Consider the following 21,266-nt stretch of genomic DNA (forward strand, 5'->3'; position numbering starts at 1 on the left):
ATGCGAGCACAGATAGGTTCCGTTTGAGTTGCAAGAAAATGAAAAAGGCAATATTGTCGCGGCCACGATCTTTTCTTACACCTTCGCATAATGTTAGCGCAGATGGGTTCCGTTTATGGGTGGGGAACTGGGTGCTTAATGTTAGCGCAGATAGGTTCCGTTTGCGGGTAGGGGAGTGGGTGCTTAATGTTAGCGCGGGTAGGTTTCGTTTGCCGGTGGGGGACTGGGTGCTTTAGGCTAGCGCAGATTGGTTCCGCATGTGGGTTGGAGGCTGGGTGCTTAATATTAGATCAGATAGGTTACGTTTGCGGGTAGAGGACTGGGTGCTTAATGTTAGCTCAGATAGGTTCCGTATATGGCAACGTGATTTTCCTATGTCAGTAGTGTAGTGCAGGATGGTGGACCTGGAAAGGAACAAACAACCGAGGTCCATGTACATGACATTCACGTAAAACAAGCACTGATAGTTGAAATTCGATGAAAATAAAATATGATTTAACGTCCTACTGGTCTGCTGCTCTGTTCCGATTCGGCTAATGAAGCCAGGTATACGCCATGTAGTCGAGCTGAAAAGTCTTCAAGCAGTGTGTTACGAGAGAAATTTGCCGTGTTGGCTGGGTTTATGAAGACGGGTATGCGCCATACAGTATGCTTTGATGTAACTTTCGCCCGGGCAGCGGCGCTACTCCCTACATATATATATCTCATTCCTTCTGTACCCAAGTGCATATAAACATATAGACTATTTTAATCCTGCGGTTACCGATTACGTGTAATTTATCTCATAAAAAGTTCCTCGTACGTAAACAAAACATTTCTCACAGTCGTGCAACATTCCGTATAAAACCTGATATTTAAGGATTTAGAAACTTTTACTAATTTCAATAGTAAAAAATGAAAGCTTAACATTTGATGCTAAATGCTAATCTTTTAAGGTTTTAATCTTTAGCTCACCATCGTTTTCACACTTTAGGTTAAACCAGTTGTTTACTAGGATATAGCAAATGTCATAATTTAACCGCATTTTAAAATACAAAACCTGTTATGCAAGCTTCTCATTTGTATGGGAGATAGAGGGAGTTTAACGTCCATTTGACACAAACTAGGTCATTTCGGGCCTAACATATAGTTTTAATTTTATTCAATAATTCGCTTGCGCGTAGGGGTCTTTAGCAGTTGGAGGAAACCGGAGAAAACCCACGAGGTTGGACAGACGACCCTACTCCTTGTCAAGTACAACCGGGGAATCGAAACCATGCCAGTTGACTCAATGACAGACTTTATGATACAGCGCGCACACGCTAACCATTCAGCCATCTAACCCCCCTCATTTGTAAGGGGAAACGCATCAGAGTTTCCTAGAACGAGTAAACAAAATGAAATGTGGTTTTACATCATACTTTTCTGCTCCGACAGGGCTGATGGGGGGAATGCTGCCCTGGCAGTGGCGCTATGCCCTACTCTTAAATCGAAACCCAACCCGTTAAGGGTTCTTTTACGGGTACGTCAATGTGTACACGGGAGTTCGACTTTTTGTCCCGTCCGAACGACTATACGTTGTTCCTTGCCAGACCATCCGTCCCGCACCACTGACAAGAGGGATCGACGCCGGAAAATTCCGATGGCACCGAGATCTAACCCAGGACCTCCAGGATAGCGAGCCAACGTCTTGCTCACTGAGCCACCGCGGCTCCCAGAAAGAGTAAACACATCCTGCCCTGTGGACCATACCCGTCATTACTTCATATCTAACACAAGATTTCGGTCATTTTGAGACCAACATTGTAATTTTCATTTATATGGTTACGTTTGAAATATGAGAGGGTGGGTGCTATGGTTACGCGTGCAATATCTGTCCTTGGAGCGGTGTTTCTTTTTACTCCTCATCGAATTTTAAGAATTCTGGATTAGAGACGGGTGTCGTGTATGGTGTCTGGGTATGCTTACTCTTTTTAGAAATGAAAATGAAATGAAATGAAATGGGGTTTAACGTCCTACTGTTCTGCTCCTATACTGGGCTAATGAAGACGGGCATACGCCATACAGTGTGCTATGAGGGAAATTTTGCCCGGGCAGCGGCACTATCGCCTACTCTTATATCGAATTCCAACTGCCAAGGGATCTTTTACGTGCATTCCAATGTATACACGGGACCTCGGTTTTTCGTCTCATCCAAAGGACTAGACAGCTGTCCGTGTCAGGTCCTCCGGTCTGCACCACTGACAAGGGGAAACCACGTCGGAAAATCCAGATGAACTTTCTCCGCCAATGCAGGGATCGAACACCCGACCTCCAGGCTAGCGAGCCAGCGTCTTAACCAACCAGCCACCGTGGCTCCCCTCTTTTTAGAACAATGATAAGACATCCGAGAAGTTCACATATCTAACATATTTCTGTTGTCCTTTTCCACAGATATGACCATTATTATTCAAATCTTTCATTCTTACTTTGGTTTTGCCAAATAAACGCTTTGGGATTTAATTTATCAGAACACCTTTCATTCAAGAAGTTAATAATAACAGCCAAAAATAAACGACTAATAATAAAACGAATCGCTACCCGCAAACAAAACCAAACAAATTTAAATAATAAAAAGAAAAACACAATAATAAAGCTACATTTTAAAAATGGATAAAAATATAAATGGTTTTTAAACACTCACCCACTAATAAAACTACAAATATCCAAATAAAATTATTCATCTTGAAATGTTGTTATGGCAACTAGAAAAATTACACTGATTCACTGATAGGTGATCATCTAATTTAAATAAAATAAAAGGAATGTGAAAAACTTGGAGAAGTGGTAGCATTTCCGCCATTTTTAAGCAGGTGTACGAGATGACTTCAGTCTCGTGTCAGTTTTAATACCTGGGGTAAGGGTCACAGTATAACAAGAGGAAGAAACCATTTATATTAATTTCGATGATATTTCGGATGTAAATATACATGGGTTTTTTTTACTTGTATATTTATCATTAATGTGTGAGATATGATGAGACTTATATTAAGTACAAATGGATTAAAAACAAGTTTGATACAGCTTCCATATTCTATTTTATAACATAGATTCTCTGGTAACCCCATGGCGCGCGTGCGGGAGAGAGAGAGGGTGAGAGAGAGAGTTTAACGTCCACTCAACACAAACTAGGTCATTTCGGTACTAACACATGGTTCAATTTTATTTCAATAATTCGCTTGCGCGTAAGGGTCTTTAGCAGTGGGAGGAAACCGAAGGACCCGGAGAAAACCCACGTACTGCTTGTCACGTACAGCCAGGGAATCGAAACCCCGCCAGTTGACTCAATGATACAGCGCGCACGTGCTAACCATTCGGCCATCCAACCAGTCACACAACGCTAAAGACCTCTCACAAGTTCAAATTGGTTAAGAACAAGTTTGATAAACTTCCATGTTATCCTTAAAAAAATAGATTCTCTGGTTCCCCCTAGACAAATATATTGTACAACATTGTAGCCTCGAAATGATCTCGAAATGGTCCCCCGGTTTCCTCCCACTACTTAAGACCCCTACGCGGAAGAAATGAAATTGAACAATATATTAGTCCCGAAATGACATAGAATGTGTCAAGTGGACACCTACGTGCAAGTGAATCATTGAAATAAAATTGAATCATATGTTAGTCCCGAAATGATCTATTTTTTGTCGAGTGGACGTTAAACCACATCTCTCTCTCTCTTATATTGTTAATAGTCAGTGTCCGCTAAAATCTTATATTGTACAAATTTTATTCCTGTGAACACAGTATGTGTGCAACAAATGTTTACAAATATAAATATAAGATTGTTTTAAGGGATGAATCTGCTGGAAAATCGCGATGACCTTTCTCAGTCGGGGTGGGGTGGAGGGGGGGGGGCTGGATTGCCGAATGGCTAGCTCGTGCACGCTATATCATAAGGTCTGTCATTGAGTCAACTAGCGTGGTTTTGATTCTCCTGGTTGTACGTGACAAGGAGTAGGGTCGCCTGTCTAACCTCGTGGGTTTTCTCCGGGTCCTCCGGTTTCATCCCACTGCTAAAGACCCTTACGCGCAAGCGAATTATTGAAATAAAATTGAACCAAATGTTAGTCTCGAAATGACCTAGTTTATGTCGAGTGGACGTTCAACTAAACTCTCTCTCTCTCTCTCTCTCTCTCTCTCTCTCTTCTCGGCCAACACCGGGATCGGGCACCTGATCGTGTTGACCGTATCGAAACGTATCTGCCCGTATCAGATCGTGGACTCAATAGTGACAATTATATCGTTACGAATCGCACGGCAGTGGGAACCTTGCATTAGCAAGGTAAGTATTAACAAGGTAAGTTTAAGTAAATAATGAAAGAAAACAGGTAAATGGTCAAATAAAAACAACATTCAGTTACACAGCTAGTTTATAAATATCAAAATGAATATCAAAAGTTAACAGATTATTATCAATAAATTTCGGTATTTTTTCTAGTGTGGGGTGGGTGTGGGTGTGTGTGGGGGTGACTTTTAAAACTCTGTCCACTCATCGCACATCTTTGAGAGGCCGGGAGCCACGGTGGCTAAGTGGGTAAGACGCTGGCTCGCTAGCCTGGAGGTTGCGTGTTCGATATCTACATTGGCAAAGTTCATCGGGATTTTTCGACGTGGTTTCTCCTTTTAAGTGATGCAGGGCGGAGGGACTGACAAGGACAACTGTCTAGTCATTCGGATGTTACGAAAAAACGAGGTCCCGTGAATACATTTGCGTGCACGTAAAAGATATCTTGGCAGTGGGAATTCGATAAAAGAGTAGGCCGTAGTGCCGCTGTCCGGGCGTATGCCCGTTTTCATTATCTCAGTCGGAACAGAACAGTAGGACGTTAAACCCCATTTCATTTCATTTCATTTCTTTCAGATGCCAGTTGTGATCAGTCAACCAAACATATATTGAGCAGGGCGGGATAGGGTGGGAAAGTTTTTTTTAATTGTCTTAAACCAAACAAACAACACTAGCCTAAAGTTAATCATCGAACCAGCCTACAAATCACGTCCAACTTGTCGTCACAGTACAATATACCCTGTGTCTATCTCAACAACACTTTTTTCAATTTCTTCCGTTTATCAACCGTGTGTTACATCTCAACTACAAGTGGTAAATAATAAACGGATTAATCGGATCAGAAAAGCCAGTCGGGGGTATAAATATAAACTTTTAAAATTATGAATCATTTATTTTAGTGACAACATAACACGGTATTTGTAAATATTTTTTATAGAACAATAGTTGCTTGTGTTATGTTCAGGATGGTTCAGTTCACAACCTTGCTGTTAGTGTTTTGTGGTAAGTTATAAAACATTATTCAATACTTACATAGCACCGAGTTTTCCAACGTGGTTTCCACTTGTCAGTGGGGCAGGACGGATGAGACGAAAAACCGAGGTCCCGTGTACACATTGGCGTGCACGTAAAAGATCACTTGGAAGTTGGAATTTGATATAAGAGTAGGTCGTAGTGCCGCTTCCCAGGCGAAATTACCCTCATAGCACATAAAGGACGCCTTGGCAGTTGGAATTCAATATAAGATTATGCCGTAGAGCCGTTGCCAGTGCAAAATTACCCTCATAGCACACTGTATGGCGTATGCCTGTCTTCATTAGCCCAGTTGGAGATGAACAGTAGGACGTTAAACTACATTTCATTTCACATAGCACCGATTCATAGCACGGACTTCAATGAAAGCAAATGAAGAGTACAGGGGAAGAACGATCTAAGTCACATTTTTGTCTTTTCGCATTAAAGGCAAAACAGACTTTTGGACGAGATTGTTTGACGCGAACAGAACAACAAGTGGGTTTAATTACAACTTCAAAATGATGTTTAATACGAATCATAATTACCAGTACAACAACTGACTTCCACTTTTCAGCCAAATTAAGGTCAAATAATGGGTACAATGGAAGTATTTGTCCGGGAAGCCATTTCAGAAGGGCCTTGGTTCGATGTGACTCCAATCGTTTTTACCTGAAATTGATTGTTCCACAGAAAGCTTATAAAATTTGCTACCAGATGGCGCCATTAACTGGGTTCGTTGAAAAATGACTTAGATCGTTCTTCCCCGGGGTTCTTCAAATATTTCTATGATATAACATGAAAAGAAAGGGGGTTTAACGTTCTACTTTTCTGCACCGACTGGGCTAATGATATACGCCATACAGTGTGCTATATCTGGTCTACTCTTATTTCGAATTCCAACTGTCAGGGGTTCTTTTACGTACACGCCAATGCGTACACGGGACCACGAGTTTTAGTCCTATCCGAACGACTAGATCGCCCTTGCACGGCTTTCCGTCCTGCACCACTGACAAAGGGAAACCGCGACGAAAAACCGAGGAAATATCTCGGCCAACGCCGAAATCGAACCCGAGACTTCCTGATCAGCTACCCAGCGGTGGTTGAATAGCGGGGTATTATCTTGGATGCCGCGGGTTCGAATCCCGGAGTAGAATTTTTTTCAAGTCTGGTTTGCCACGTGTAATGGGGGGTGTCTGTCGGACTCAAACGGAAAATCCGTCTAGTCGTTCGGATGGGACGCAAAACCTAAGGTTGACGTGCATATGTCTCTAAAACTGTGCAATGTGGTTAATTCAAAATACGGCATCTGAAATAAATATTATCATCTAAATCGAATTGAATGGTGTGTGCAGAGGAATGAGGCGCTGTGTGCTTGTGTGCGCGGTACCCGAGTATAGTTTCTCTTGTATTGTTTGATTATGGTACCAATGTGCAAATGAAATGAAATGGGGTTTAACGTCCTATACTCTTCTGCACCAACTAAGCCAATGAAGACAGGCATACGCCATACAGTGTTCTATGATGGCAATTATTCTCGGACAGAGCGCTATGGCCTACTCTTATATTGAAGTCTTACTTTTACCTGCACGCCAATATGTAAACGGGCTTTTCGTCCCATTCGAGCGACTATACATTGTCCTTTGCCAGACCCTCTCTCCTCCAGCACTGACAAGGGGAGACCACTCGGGAAATCTAGATGAACTTTCGCAGCCAACGCCGGGATGGAACATAAAACCCCCAAGTTAGCCATCCAACGTCTTATTCACTGAGCCACCGCGCCTCCTAGAATACAAAAATATAGGGATTATTAGGACAGAGTGGGCATCCGGGTGATCACAATAATTATCACGGCAAATTTAAGATAATTAAACAATATATTAAAGGTTAATTAGGTAGGATTGAATAAAGAGCTGATAGTTCTCGCTATAATAGTTACAAAATAGATAATGAAAACGTAATATGCTGAAAATTTCAGTCAAATTGCTTCACTTTGAACCGAGATATTAGCGATTCAATTTTAGGCTAGCCTCCATCGTCATTACTAACCTTGGTACGATATTAAACATAGTCTCGATTATCCATTTTTGGATTAAATCATCAATGAGCGTTGAGCAGTAGATCTGATTTTAACGTTAAATTATCCGTCACAAAATTCACTAAATATTGCAGGCTAACGATGACATCGAGAGTTGATTATGTTCTGGATAAGTTAATTAATGTCTAATTAATAATTTAGATAACATTTCAGACCTAAAGAAAGACCTGCAATAGGCAGATTTAGATCTTGCATAATGTATGTTTAAGGATTATAATCTCGTTTATTGTATTTTGGCGCTAATTAAACCGTGTTATTCTCTGTTTCAGCATATTTGACAGGTTATGTAGATGGTCAGTTTCAGAGTCAGAGCATAGGATGTCTAGCTGGGGATTATCCTAACCCGACCAGTGATACCTGTATTTCGTTCTTCAGGTGTCTTAGTGGACAGGTATGATGATAAATACATAAGAGACTTGTCAAGGTTGACAAATGTAGATGTCTGGGATTGGGTGTTATGAATCCGGTTGGGGGGTGAATGGTTAATGCATGCGCGTTGGATCATAAGGTCTGTCATTGATTCATGTGTCATGGTTTCGATTCACCGACTGTACGTGACATGGTGTAGGGTCGCCTGTCCAACCTCGTGGGTTTTCTCCGGGTCATCCGGTTTCTTCTCATTTCCAAAGACACCTACGCGCAAGCGAATTAGTGAAATAAAATTGAACCATATGTTAGTCTCGTAATGACCTAGTTTGTGTCGAGTAGACACAATTAATTAGACAATTATTCACATGCCACCCTATAATCAACTCTCTAGAGCATCGGTTGGGCGAGATTTAAATGGATTAGAACACCCGCGAGATTTTAAAGTTTAGCAATAAAGTGGATTATCGATAGTCAAGTACCGTTGCTCAAGTACACAATAAACGCCACATTTTCAAACGCTCATATCTTCGCTTGGAATAAAGTTACTTGACTGAAATTTTCAACGTATTCATTGTCTATATTTGTCTATTATTATAGCGAGAACGACCAGCTGTTTATCTAAATCTTACATAATGCATCTTTAATTCTTCTTCTTTAGGTTATTCCTTTTCGATGTCCGGATGGTGAATTATTTGATTTCAGACGACGACAATGCCTGCCATCAGAAGAAGTTCGGTGTTCGGAACAACTTCGTCCATTTATTGCCGCACCTCTTCCTCCAGGGGCAGCAGGCTCTTCGGCCTTAGGTGGTCCAGGAGCTTTTCAACCAAATCCCTATTTTGCAAACTCAGGATTAGGTCCGAATGATCCCCAAACAAGGCTGGTTCTTCTCCCTAATGGAGTTGTCCAAAGACAATTTCCAGCAGGTCAACAGCCGGGAGTTCCCCAATTCCAGGGAAATCCCCAATTCCAGGGAAATCCCCAATTTCAGGGAAATCCTCAATTTCAGGGAAATCCCCAATTTCAGGGACAGCCACAAATTCCAGGAAATCCCCAATTTCAGGGACAACCACAAATTCCAGGAAATCCACAATTTCAAGGACAGCCACAAATTCCAGGAAATCCACAATTTCAAGGACAGCCACAATATCCTGGAAATACACAATTCCAAGCAGCACCCCAGATTCCAGGAACACGGCCTCTTAACGGAAACCAACCCGGATTGGGATCTCAGCTCGGAAATCAGCCCTTTGCAGGAACTCCCCCATTCTTCGGAACAGGAACCGGGAGTCAACCAGGTAATCCGCAATACCAGAGCGGACGAGGTGGTCAAGGCTCTGTATTTAATCAGGGTTCACTCAGACCACAAACTCCACCAGGTCCTGAACCAAATAATCAGGGTTAGACCCACTAATCGATTTCATACCATCGATTACATCTGTAAATATCTGTATATAATATTTAAATATGTTGATCCATCTATTTTATTGTTTTCTTGAATTCATTTTTCTTCATCCATCACGGGCCTGTCCAACCTCGTAGGTTTTCTCCGGGTCCTCCGGTTTCCTCCGGGTCCTCCGGTTTCCTCCCACTGCTAAAGACCCCTACGCACAAGCGAATTATTGAAATAAAATTAAACCATATGTTAGTCCCGTAATGACCTAGTTTGTGTCGAGTGGACGTTAAACCCCATTGCTCTCTCTCTCTCTCTCCCCTCTCTCTCTCTCTCTCTCGCCCACTTGACACATTCTAGGTCATTTCGAGACTAACATATGGTTCAATTTCAATTAAATAATTCTCTTACGCGTAGGGGTCTATAGCAGTGGACCTTTAAAGAGCCCACGATGTTGGACCAGGGAGGAATCGACACCACGCCACTTGACTTAATGACAGACCTTATGATCCAACGATCGAGTGATTTAACGCGTGCGCTTTAGCTTACAAGGTCTGTCATTGAATCAAGTGGTATGGTTTCGATCCCAATTCAATTCAGATCAATTATAATACGTTACAGATGGTGGGGGGTGGTAGCGCGTGCGCATTGTATCATAAGGTCTCTCATTGAGTCAAGTGGCGTGGTTTCGATTCCCCTCTTGTATGTGACAAGGAATAAGATCGCATGTCGAACCAGGGCCGTATTTAGCGGGGTGCAAGGGGTACATTGTACCAGAAAAATACGGCGCCCCGAGAAATTGCGTCCCCACCCCATCCCAAAAAACAAAAATTATTTGACAATCTTTCAATTATAAAATAATACACTTGATTATAATCACACAGTAATGCTCTTAAGGCACTGATCAATCGATCGGTTTTAAGGGCGCCCACACGCCAATGGGTTCATTTGCCCTGATCGAAACTTTCTTATATCACATACGTGGAGGCTATGGCGCCCCACCACTCTGCTGCACCCCCACTTTTAAAATCCTACATACGAACATCGTTGGTTTTCTCCGGGTCCTCCGATTTCTCTCTCGTTATGGATCAAATTGTTCAAACATACATTCGTTTAACTTTCTCGTTTGTGTTTGAAGGCGAATCTTGAAAAAACAATTAAGAATTGTGATTCATTATCTCAGTGGATATTTGACTGAGAAATTTAATCGGTTTAATAAAAGTTTGTCGTTTAGTGTTCACCAGGAAATACCAAATGTTAAACTTTAAATAAAAGATATTATCTTAAGTAGAGGTTTAACCCACCGTAGTGAAAAATGTTCTCGCTGTGCTTTGCTCCTGTTGGCTCACTACACTTTATTAAATTTAAGCGTTTTCCGAGATTCTATCCTGAATAAAATAAAACAAAGTACGAACAATCCAAACCATTAGACAAAATTCAAAGTCCTAAAAAAACAGTATAGGCAAAATAGTGTAATAAGGCAAAATAGTGTAATAAGGCAAAATAGTGTAATCAGTATATGGACTGTTCACCGTGTACAAAATACACGACAAACAGTGGTAACAGGTAGCCGGAAGAGTAAGCTTACCCTGCCTGGCGCCCCACACGCCATAGCTAACCCTATCACCACTATTGTTAACATTTTTTGACTTTCTAACTCATGACTTTTGACTCATCCAAGAAGCTTTAACGACGGACACTATTCAGTTTTGTGAGGTGGCCGGCTTGACTCAGTATCAGGCTTAACTCTTTACCAAATTTGGCTTGGTACCCAGTTTGACTCGGTTACCAATCTCCCAATTCCCCACCCTCAAGACGCGAAGTGAGGTTCATCGTCCACTCGACACAAACTAGGTCATTTCGGGACTAACATATGGTTCAGTGTTTTTATTTCAAAGGGGTCTTTAGCAGTGGGGGGGGGGGGGCCGGAGGACCTGGAGAAAATCCACGAGGTTGGACAGGCGACCCTACTCCTTGTCACGTACAACCGGGGAATCGAAACCATGCCAGTTGACTTAATGACAGACCTTTTGATACAACGCGCACGCGCTAATCATTCGGTTACCCCCCCCCCCCCCCGTCCCCAGAAGAAGATAAAAGTGTGTTTTAAACACAATTGAGTAAAGTCGCGGATGGTGACGGGTGATAAAGATTGCAGTGGATTTATGAAAAGTTTATGACAGTATCAACAATAGTATGCACCTCCTCGATCTTGAGGCCATAAGCTTCAGTCTGCCGAGTCTATAGCTAAATCGGGCAGTGGGTCGAACTCATTCAACCAACAGGAAACTACCTGTTCTAATGGTAAATTACAGGAGCTATAAATCTTAATGAAAAACAAAAACCCAGAATATTTTTTATTTATCAAGTTATACAGAGAGTGTACTGAGTTACAGTATATAAATAATCTAAGTAGAGTTGACCATTATACAAGCTTTCCCTTCTATGTACATCGCTAGAGCATCTGCCTTTTCTGAAAGTACATGAGACAATTTGGTAAGATTCATATAGTAAGAAAAATAGAGGGATGGGGTTTAACGTCCACTCGACACACGCTATGTCTAGTTTCAATTTTATTTCAATAATTAGCTTGCGCGTAGGAATCCTTAGCAGAGGCTGGGGGTAGGGGGATCCGGAGAAAATCAACGAGGTTGGACAGGCGACCCTACTCCTTGTCTTTATTATTATCATACATGGAGGCACGGTGAGTAAGGCGCTGCGCCATCCAACTATCGTGGTTCTTTGCCGTGCACGCGAACGTGTACACGGCATCGTAGTACGTCGTCCCTTCCTTGTCAAGCCATTCTTCCTGCATCACTGACAAAGGAGCCTCACTGGACAAGTATTTGTGTGTCAGCGTCTTATCATCTTCGGTACCCCCTGCACAAGTATTTGTGTGTCAGCGTCTTATCATCTTCGGTACCCCCAATGGTCTCATTCTGTGCCACTACCCTAACCCCTGGCTTTTAATGTGCATGTCACTTCTTTTATATTAAATTTCTTGCAAACTTTTTGATAATCGACCGAACAAGCCGCCATATTGTTTTAAACGTAAACAGTGAGGCTGGTTTATAGTTCGTAGAATCAGGATACGATCAAGGGCAGATAATTTAAATATGCGAATACCCCATGCATGAACCCATAGTGGGGTGAAACGGAATGAGACCACTGAGGATACCGAGAATAGCGGCAATTTACTTCAGCCGGTACCATGCAAATAAACACGTAACCATCCGTCACAAAATACACTACATTGGCAATGCTTTTACTCTGATAAAAACGTCCATATTCATCAAAACCTACGATTCGGTTAAACACATATTAACAAAACTGGCAAGAAGAGCCAGGAAGAGGGTGAGATAGAGATAGGGCTCCATTAATTTCCCCATCGGCTTCAATATTATCTGATCTCTTTGTCCGGCTCCAACGTTTCCTTTAAAGTTTTGTCGAGCTGAACGCTTTTCACTACATACAAAGCAATAAATGGCCAAGCCTTTGCTCCGGATTTTGTTTGAAACCGACTAATGCAATTTTGAGATACACATTTTTGCTGTAGCATATAAAAACATATAAAAACCCGTCAAACATATCACCATATCCAACCTCCTAACTCTGTTACCCTTCCGCCTCTAAGTAATTAAATTTTTACCAAAACGTGGCAGAAAATATCAATTCCACCCCCCTTGGTCGTGCAAAAAGGGAGAATGAAAGAGAGTGGCGATTGCTATAAATAGACATTTAATGGTGTCTGTATCCTAAATCGCACGTTTCAATGAGTTTTTATCTCCCCTGATCTTTTATGACGATTGCGAGTGAAATTGGCTTTATCTCGTCCATTCAACACATTCGGGACTAACATATGTTTCAAATTTATTTCAATAGTTTGCTTACGGTAGCGGTCTTTTAGCAGTGTGAGTCGGGGTGGGTGGCAGCGAAGGACACACAGAAAACCCACGAGGTTGGACAGGGGACCCTACTTCTTCTAACATAAACGCGGGGGAATTGAAACCACGCCAATGACAGGCCTTATGATCTAGTGCATGTATTAAACCATTCGACCACCCCCACCCACCTCCACTTTCTCCTGTCTACTTACCGTTTAGCCAGTGAAGATATTGGTGGTACCCCTGTTAGTCTGGGAACATTGAACACGGAAAGTTGGTAAGGCATTTAAACAAGCAGTGTCTTTACATGTTCTTGAGAAAGCACGAACTAATTCAGGCAAGGCAGCGTTAAGGCGGTTCTGTATAGTAGAACATTGTGCACCGTCTAATATTTCCCGATTGTTACTGATAAGTCGTAGTTCAACTGTTTTTCCTGAAATTACAGAATCGATGGGTATAAAATATAAAAAATGAAATGAAATGTGGTTTAACGTCCTACTGCAATCTGGTTAAAACACAGATCCTATTTCGTTTCGTTTTTTATAGTTCAAAATTTTGTTTTACTTGTCTGTACTACACTAGGATCTGGAAGAGTTGTTATGTAACAGGCGTTCTAGTTGATGTGAGCAAAGAGCCAATTCAATGGTCTGTTGCAGCTCGTTCTTGGTGTGCGATGCACGGAACTGTGGGTATCCTTATAGAAACATAATGCTGATTGATTAATCAATGTCTGACGTCATAAGGTCAAAAGCCGCTCTTTTACGACATCTTACGCGACCTTCTACTACAACAGGTCAGATCTTCATGTAGTGTAGGCCATCGAAAGTATAAAAAAAACGAAACGAAATATAGATCTGTATTTTTATCAGATTGCGTCCTAATATTAACATTTTTGTATGAATGAAATGAAGTTATATTACACATCTGCTACAACTGGGCTATAATATGGTGCTTTACACGAGACAATTTAAATAATAATCACAATAATCATAAAAACAAATATTATAACACTTTATATATACAGTGGTACATGACAAGGACAGCTTTCTATTCGCTTGGATTGGACGAAAAACCGAGGTCACGTGTATACATTGGTGTCCACGTAAAAGATCCCTAGCAGTTAGAATGCCATAGCCAGGGCAAAATGTCCCTCATATCACACCGTATGGCGTATGCCCGTCTTCAGTAGCCCAGTCGGAGCAGAACAGCAGGACGTTAAACCCCATTTCATTCCATTTCTATAGACCCGGTTGGACAAACCATTGATCTGAGGACGGACTGTCAACGGTTAATCTAGTCATTAGAATGCTTGTAAAATTATGTCTTGCATAAAATACGTGAATTGGGGTTTAACGTCCTACTCTTCGTTACCATCAGGGCTAATAGACGGGTGTCTTGGACGCAGTGTGCTATAAGAGAAAATCCACACTGCCACGGGTTCTTTCAGTGTAACTCGGAATATCTTCCCGTTGTCCTTGCTATGCCCTCCGCTTTACACCAACGACAGGACAAAGCCTGACTGGATAATTCAATGAAATTTTGAAATTATCGCTGATAACTTTATCTGTTTTTACATAATTAAAATTTCTTCCTATCTTACAATTTTAGGTGCCAGTCCCTTTGATGGAGCCACGGTGGCTAAGTGAGTAAGACACTGGCTTACTATCCTTAAGGTCGCGGGTTCTATCCCGGTATTGGCCTAGAAAGTTCATCGGAATTTCCGGTTTCCTCCCAAAATGAGTAGTTGAGTTGAGATGACGTTAGGAGACTCTACTTCTCTATCTCTCTGTTTTGTAAAGCCACAGTGGCTAAGTGGGTAAGATGCTGGCTCGCTGGCCTGGAGGTCGCGTGTTCGATCCCTGCATTGGCGAGAAAGTTCATCGGGACTCCCCTTTTCAGTGGAGCAGGACAGAGGGCCTGACAAGGACTGTTGTCTAGTCGCTCGGATAGGACGAAAAATCCAAGGTCTCGTGTACATATCGGCGTGCACGTAAAAGGTCCCTTGGCAATTGGAATTCGAAATAAAAGTAGGCCGTAGGGCCTACTGTATGGCGCAAGCCCGTCTTCGATAGTCCAGTCATGGCAGAACAGTAGGACGTTAAATCCTCATTTCAGTTTTTGTACTTTGTACAAACAAGGGGCAGGAGTATGCACACCACTGAGTGAAATCACGCCCCCCTCCTCCCCCGCCCCTACCCCAACCCTCCTCTAAAAGAATATTGTTGACATTACAAACTTTGAAGGTATGCAAACAAGCAAAGAGCTAGAGTATGCACGTGACTAGGTGAAATCCACCTACCCCGCCCCTACCCCAACCTTTGAAGGTATAAAAACAAGGAGCTAGAGTATGCACGCCACTGAGTGAAATCACGCCCCCCCCTCCTCCCCCGCCCCTACCCCAACCCTCCTCTAAAAGAATATTGTTGACATTACAAACTTTGAAGGTATACAAACAAGTAGCTAGAGTATGCACGCCACTAGGTGAAATCCAGTAGACGTGGTACAAGGGTTAATCAGCGAACTGGATGTATGAGATGTGTTGTTGACGTTTGGGAAAGTAGGACGAGGGGAAATGTGTAGGGAGTGAAGTGCTGTAAAGGGATAGTTAGATGTATTATGAATGGTTAGAGTGGCTGTGGTGTTACGGTGAAATACTATGCCGCCACCGTAACACCACAGCTTTATGATTTGTTAGACAGGAGTGATGTAATGGGTGTCAACAACTGGGTATGCTGGTACCGTCGCAACGTAGCCGTGAAATATATATTGTGGGGGGGAAGGGCGGAAACGGAAAAATATACAATGTTGACAGTATGTGCCAGGCATGAGGCTGCGCAGACCGAGCGGCAGCTCGATAGGGAGTGTGTGGGAGGGTCACCCTCATAAAAAATTTTTTTTTTAAATTTCAGTTTTCTGTAAGCAGTGAAAACACTATTTTGGCATTGTTTGCGGGGTTAAACCTAAAAATCACATTAATACACCTATTGCACGATACTGTGAAACTAGCTGACGAAGACAGCTCGGGCGGCGATTGTTCGACTCGGGGCTTCTCTGTCAGTATCTAACAAACGCATTTAGTTCGCGTACAACTTTTAAAAACCGAATGTCAGTATGGTATTTCTCACATAATTGGTTATCGCAAAAACAGAGTAAACCGAAAGCGAGTAATCTCGACTCAAACCTATAGTCTATAGCCTACTTACTACACTCGTCACTAGGCTTCCTATATTATTGTTTGTGGACGGTTTACTACTCAGTGATAAGCCTGCGCCGCAAAAAGAGGTCTCGCCTTTTATTATTAGTATAATGACTTCTTCATGTGCGGCAGGTTAGTTTGCTTCTAAAAACGCTGTTTTCCGTTCCAAAAAATACAAAAGTAATTTTCTACCAGATGACCATGGTTCTTTTCACCGAGACTAGATAATTTCTCTCGGTGTAAGGATATAGCTATGGATAAGTTCATACAAGGTCAATAAATCCGCGGTCACTTCGGGTCACACTGTTGAGAAAATAAACCGATGGGTTTGTTTACTAGCAAATCGAGCGTGAATCAACTGAGTTTGTACTGAAAAATTTTTGAGTGATATGTATGAACTGTCTTCACACATTCGGTTTATAATTAGCGATACACAGGTACAGTGGCAAGTGTTGTACTTCACAGACTGTTCACCTCCGAACTACCTCCGCACGAAATCCCCGATTTGGGTACTTGTTAAAAGAAAAAGAAATAGTACCTGTGCGCATGCCAGTAAAAAAAGAACTAAGAGTTCGCGCATAAAATTGCCCGAACGTACCAGGCGCCAGGTCATCCAGCCCCCCCCCCCTACCCTCCTCTAAAAGAATATTGTCGACATTAGTAAAATTTGAAATGTTACTTACTTAGATTCGAATTGACAATAGGAGCAGTATTTCTATTTGTATTAAGGCCCGTGGTCCACCTGTTGCTGTTTGTATTAAGGCCCGTGTTCAGTCTGTTACTATTTGTATTAAGGCCCGTGGTCCATCTGTTACTGTTTGTATTAAGGCCCGTGTTCAATCTGTTACTATTTGTATTCAGTCTGTTATTGGTAGCAGTCCATCTGTTGTTCAGATTGGTGTTCGTATTAGTGTTCCAGCGATTGGTGTTCCTGTTGGTGTTCCACTGGTTGTTTACCAAACCAGTTCGTCCTGAAATGCCCGTTCCTGTCGGACGAACCCCGTTCACACAATTGACCAGTTCGCTCCTAATACATTGCTTCAAGTCAACGCTGTACGATGTTCCTGGAGAACAGGTGAATTCAGCTCTATTGAGTCCTGGTATACCACATTGGATAAAACGGGTACAGTTTCCCGGGAAGGCAGTATAACCCTCATATCCGACTGGACAAAGAGTAGCTGAAGGAAGGTCTGGAGGGCTCTGACGGAGGCCCCTGTTAACGTTTAGCCGGTTCCGGTTTAAGAATCTTTGTTGCCAATTCGTGTTCAGTTGAGCCTGGATCTGTAATATCATCAACCCCATCAAACCTGTAATTCAAAAACAAAATAAATTAAACGTGTTTTTTTGCCCTATTTGTTGCACCGACTGGACTTATGAAGACGGGCGTACGCCATACAATGTGCTTGGGCGAAATCCTTGCCCCCCCCCCCCCCCAACATACATACACACATACACACACCCTGCAACCACTGACAAAGGTATACCACGCTAGAGAAATCATTTCGAGACTACAATATTGTACAAACTTTTTCATTTTGGGGACTAACATATGGTTCAATTTTATTTCAATAATTCACTTGCGCATAGGGGTCTTTAGCAGTGGGAGGAAACCGGAGGAGGTTGGACAGGCGATCTTACTCCTGGTCACGTAAAACCGGGGAATCGAAATCACGCCAGATGACTCAATGACAGACCTTATTATCATATTATCAGCGCGCACGTGCTAACTATTTGGAAGCTTGTGTAAGACATGATGTGTAGAATGTAAAATGATATTTACACCTGCAACTGGTTTTATAATCGATAGGAAAACTTCATTTTATATAATTAAATACTGACTCTTTGATATTTCTCTTAGTATTTGGCTACTTTTACTACGTTACACTTATGGAAAATCTTATAATTCAACGTGGCTAAGTGGGTAAAACGCTGGCGGGAGGTCGGGTGTTCGATCCCTGTATTGGCAAAGAAAGTTCATCCAGATTTTCCGGCGTGGTTTCCCCTTGTCAGTGATGCAGGACGGAGGGCCTGACAAGGACAGCTGTCTAGTCCTTCGGATTGGACGAAAAACCTAGGTCCCGTGTACATATTGGCGTTCACGTAAAAGATCCCTTGGCAGTTGGAATTCGATATAAGAGTAGGTCGTACCGCCACTGCCCGGGCTAAATTTCCCTCATAGCACACTGTATGGCTTATGCCCGTCTTCATTAGCCCAGTATAGGAGCAGAACAGTAGGACGTTAAACCCCATTTCATTTTATAATTCAACATTTTAAAAAACTAAAATTGATTGATGCCTATTGAATGACGTACATGAGAGATATTAAGAACAATAACATTGACATTGATCTGGATGTTACAGATACCATGTCTGTTCACCATTCATCAATATTCATAGACACATGATGACGTATTTAAGTAGAAAACGTGATCAAGCGGAAGTAGATCTTTTTAAATGTCGATTTCCAAACCTTGAGCTGTGTTTGTCTATCAGGTGAATATATTTATATTCATATCGATTTAGTTAATATTATTGGTACCGATGCATAAATATCCAAGTCGTTTTGTAAAAAAATATCTCAAATAGCCATCATGTAAGATTTAGATAAAGAATTGGTCGGTCTTGTGAGAGAGAGAGAGAGAGAGAGAGAGAGAGAGAGAGATGGGGTTTAACGTCCACTCGAAACAAACTAGATCATTTCGGGACTAACATGTGGTTCAATTTTATTTCATTAATTCACTTGCGCGTAGGGGTCTTTAGCAGTGGGGGGAGAAAACCCACGAGGTTGGACAGGCGACCCTACACCTTGACACGTACAACCGGGGAATCGAAACCGCGCCAGGTGACTCAAACAGAGGATGCAAACTTACAAACTGACAAATTTTCCATTGATCATACTCGACGGAACTGAAACATTTTTCGGACTGATATTCGTTTTAGCGATTCATCTTTTACAATACTGGGGCAAGGGATTCATCATTCCTCAAAATATTATTAGAGATTTTAGATTTTGCTAGGTTCCCACTATCACGATTCGCGCTACGATTGAAATCGTGGTTTATCGTGGTGATCCTGTCGTATCATACATTATATTGAGGTCGGTTGTAGCACTGGTATCGAAAAATATCCGAACGTATCTGCACGTAGCAGATCGTGGACTCAATAGGGGCAATCCTCTCTAGAAGTAAAGGACAATATTGGTGTGAGAGGATATTATCTGAAAATTTATCACTAGATAAGGGAAAGGAGAAAAATAGATATCCTCCCAGTCTCATACTCATAATTACAAATTTTATTCTTCAAAGGAATTATTAGTGAGCAGAAAGTCGCCCGTGTATCTGTTATCACTCGTCACTTCAGTCAGTTATATAGAAGGATATAACTCGTGTTTTCCGTTTGCTTTCGTCACTTCCCTTTCTTGAAATCTTCATAACGCATCTATCGGAGTAATGATCTCTGTGTTAAAATTATATCTGGAACGTGTTTAACTAGTTCTATCACATATGTGATAATGACTGACACCAATGACTGACATCAATATTGTCCTTTAAAAACAAAATAAATGTGTATGGAACAGGTCCTTGGTCTCAAACAATTCACACGTTTTATGAATATTTTGTGTTTCGTTGTATCAACGACATTTTGTTTAAATTAACACCATGTGTATTAACTGTGTTTACCTGCAATCCACCACACAGAAACAAACATAACAAGTTTTAATAATTAACAACAAAAAAACTTACCAAAAGAAATAAAAGACTTTGTCATCTTTACCTCAAGTTTTAATAATTAAAAAAAAACAAAAAAAAAACAAAGCAAACAAACTTACCAATAGAAATAATAAACTTTGTCATCTTTACCGCACTCGTTAAGATAATCACCCGCTTCCGAACAAACTTACATGAAGAAATGAAGCAAAGAAGTTAACCACTGTCAAATATACCCGTTGACATGGTAATCCCCACCTTGTCTTTTCTACCGTCTCGGCGACCTTTCATAAATCTGGATGTAAAGGAGCACATTGAATTCTTGTATCGGTGATAGGTGGGTTGGTCAAGTTCGTGCCCATCAAGCCCCAACACGCTATCGTCTACTTGAAGGTCACCACCCCAATCTTCTGTTAGGCGGCTTCAAGTTTGTTAATCGGCAGAACGTGTAGATATGATAAAAACAAATAAAGTTCCCCACTCTTATCTTCATCTACATTATTAAAGTCACTCTTTCTTTTTATTTTATTTTTTCTATGTAAAAATAACTTGGTCTTTACGAGACTGGTTTCTTTTTCTTTTTTTTAAAAATAAATCAACAATTAAAACACATAATTCAATTAGTATTTCTAAATGTTTAGTTTATAATTTTTTAAAAATTAAACATACATTATGTAAGAGCTACATTTGCCTATTGTGGATCTTTCTTTGGGCCTTAAATGTTATATAAATTATTAATAAGACATTTGTTAACATGGCAAGACCATACTTAACTCTCGATGCAATCGAATGACTCCGATTTAAAGTAGATTAGAACTGTTCGGTCATTTAATGATTTAATTTAAAAACGGAGACGCGAAGCTAAGACTCGAATGATCAGTTGTGATCCATGCACATGTCTTGTTCAAACTACAAATACTGATAACTTCACTCATTTTAGGGGGGTTGGATGGCTGTATCATAAAGTCTGTCATTGAGTCGACTGGCGTGGTTTCGAATCCCCGGTTGTACGTGGCAAGCAGTAGGGTCGCCTGTCCAACCTCGTGGGTTTTATCCGGGTCCTCCGGTTTCCTCCCGCTGCTAAAGACTCCTACGCGCAAGCGAATTATGTAAATAAAATTAAACCATATGTTAGTCCCGAAATGACCTAGTTTGTGTCGAGTGGACGTTAAACCCCATTTCTCCCTCTCCCTCTTTCCTCATTTTATATAACCTATTTTTGAAATTTTATAGCGAGATTTAACAAGAAATAGAAATGAAATGAAATAGGTTTAAAGTCCTACTGTTCTGCTCCTAACCTGG

The 21,266-nt window shown here is 41.5% G+C and overlaps 1 protein-coding gene and 1 long non-coding RNA gene across 2 annotated transcripts; one reads left to right on the forward strand and one right to left on the reverse strand.

The window, feature by feature from the left end:
* Positions 1-5,185: 5,185 nt before the first annotated feature.
* On the forward strand, positions 5,186-9,266 carry LOC126827916 (collagen alpha-2(IV) chain-like). Its single transcript, XM_050557498.2, has 3 exons — positions 5,186-5,308; positions 7,685-7,806; positions 8,443-9,266. Exons 1-3 carry the CDS (start codon positions 5,263-5,265, stop codon positions 9,187-9,189), a joined length of 915 nt encoding a protein of 304 aa, XP_050413455.1. The 5' UTR covers positions 5,186-5,262; the 3' UTR covers positions 9,190-9,266.
* Positions 9,267-11,517: 2,251 nt separating this feature from the next.
* LOC126827918 (uncharacterized) lies at positions 11,518-20,227 on the reverse strand. The gene is made up of 4 exons (XR_007682895.2): positions 20,087-20,227; positions 16,941-17,564; positions 13,274-13,494; positions 11,518-11,650 (listed from the first exon to the last, which is right to left on the reverse strand). It is a non-coding gene; the product is annotated as an uncharacterized LOC126827918 (long non-coding RNA).
* Positions 20,228-21,266: the final 1,039 nt, after the last annotated feature.

The sequence above is a fragment of the Patella vulgata genome, chromosome 7 (genome assembly GCF_932274485.2).
Source record: "Patella vulgata chromosome 7, xgPatVulg1.2, whole genome shotgun sequence".
In the NCBI taxonomy this organism is placed as follows: Eukaryota; Metazoa; Mollusca; class Gastropoda; family Patellidae; genus Patella; species Patella vulgata.

Bases quoted from the DNA above. Each gene is read 5' to 3' on its own strand.
- LOC126827916 (XM_050557498.2), top strand. From the start codon at position 5,263: ATGTTCAGGATGGTTCAGTTCACAACCTTGCTGTTAGTGTTTTGTG. The intron at 5,309-7,684 runs GTAAGTTATAAA...TCTCTGTTTCAG, and splicing joins CTTGCTGTTAGTGTTTTGTG to CATATTTGACAGGTTATGTA. The intron at 7,807-8,442 runs GTATGATGATAA...CTTCTTCTTTAG, and splicing joins TCAGGTGTCTTAGTGGACAG to GTTATTCCTTTTCGATGTCC.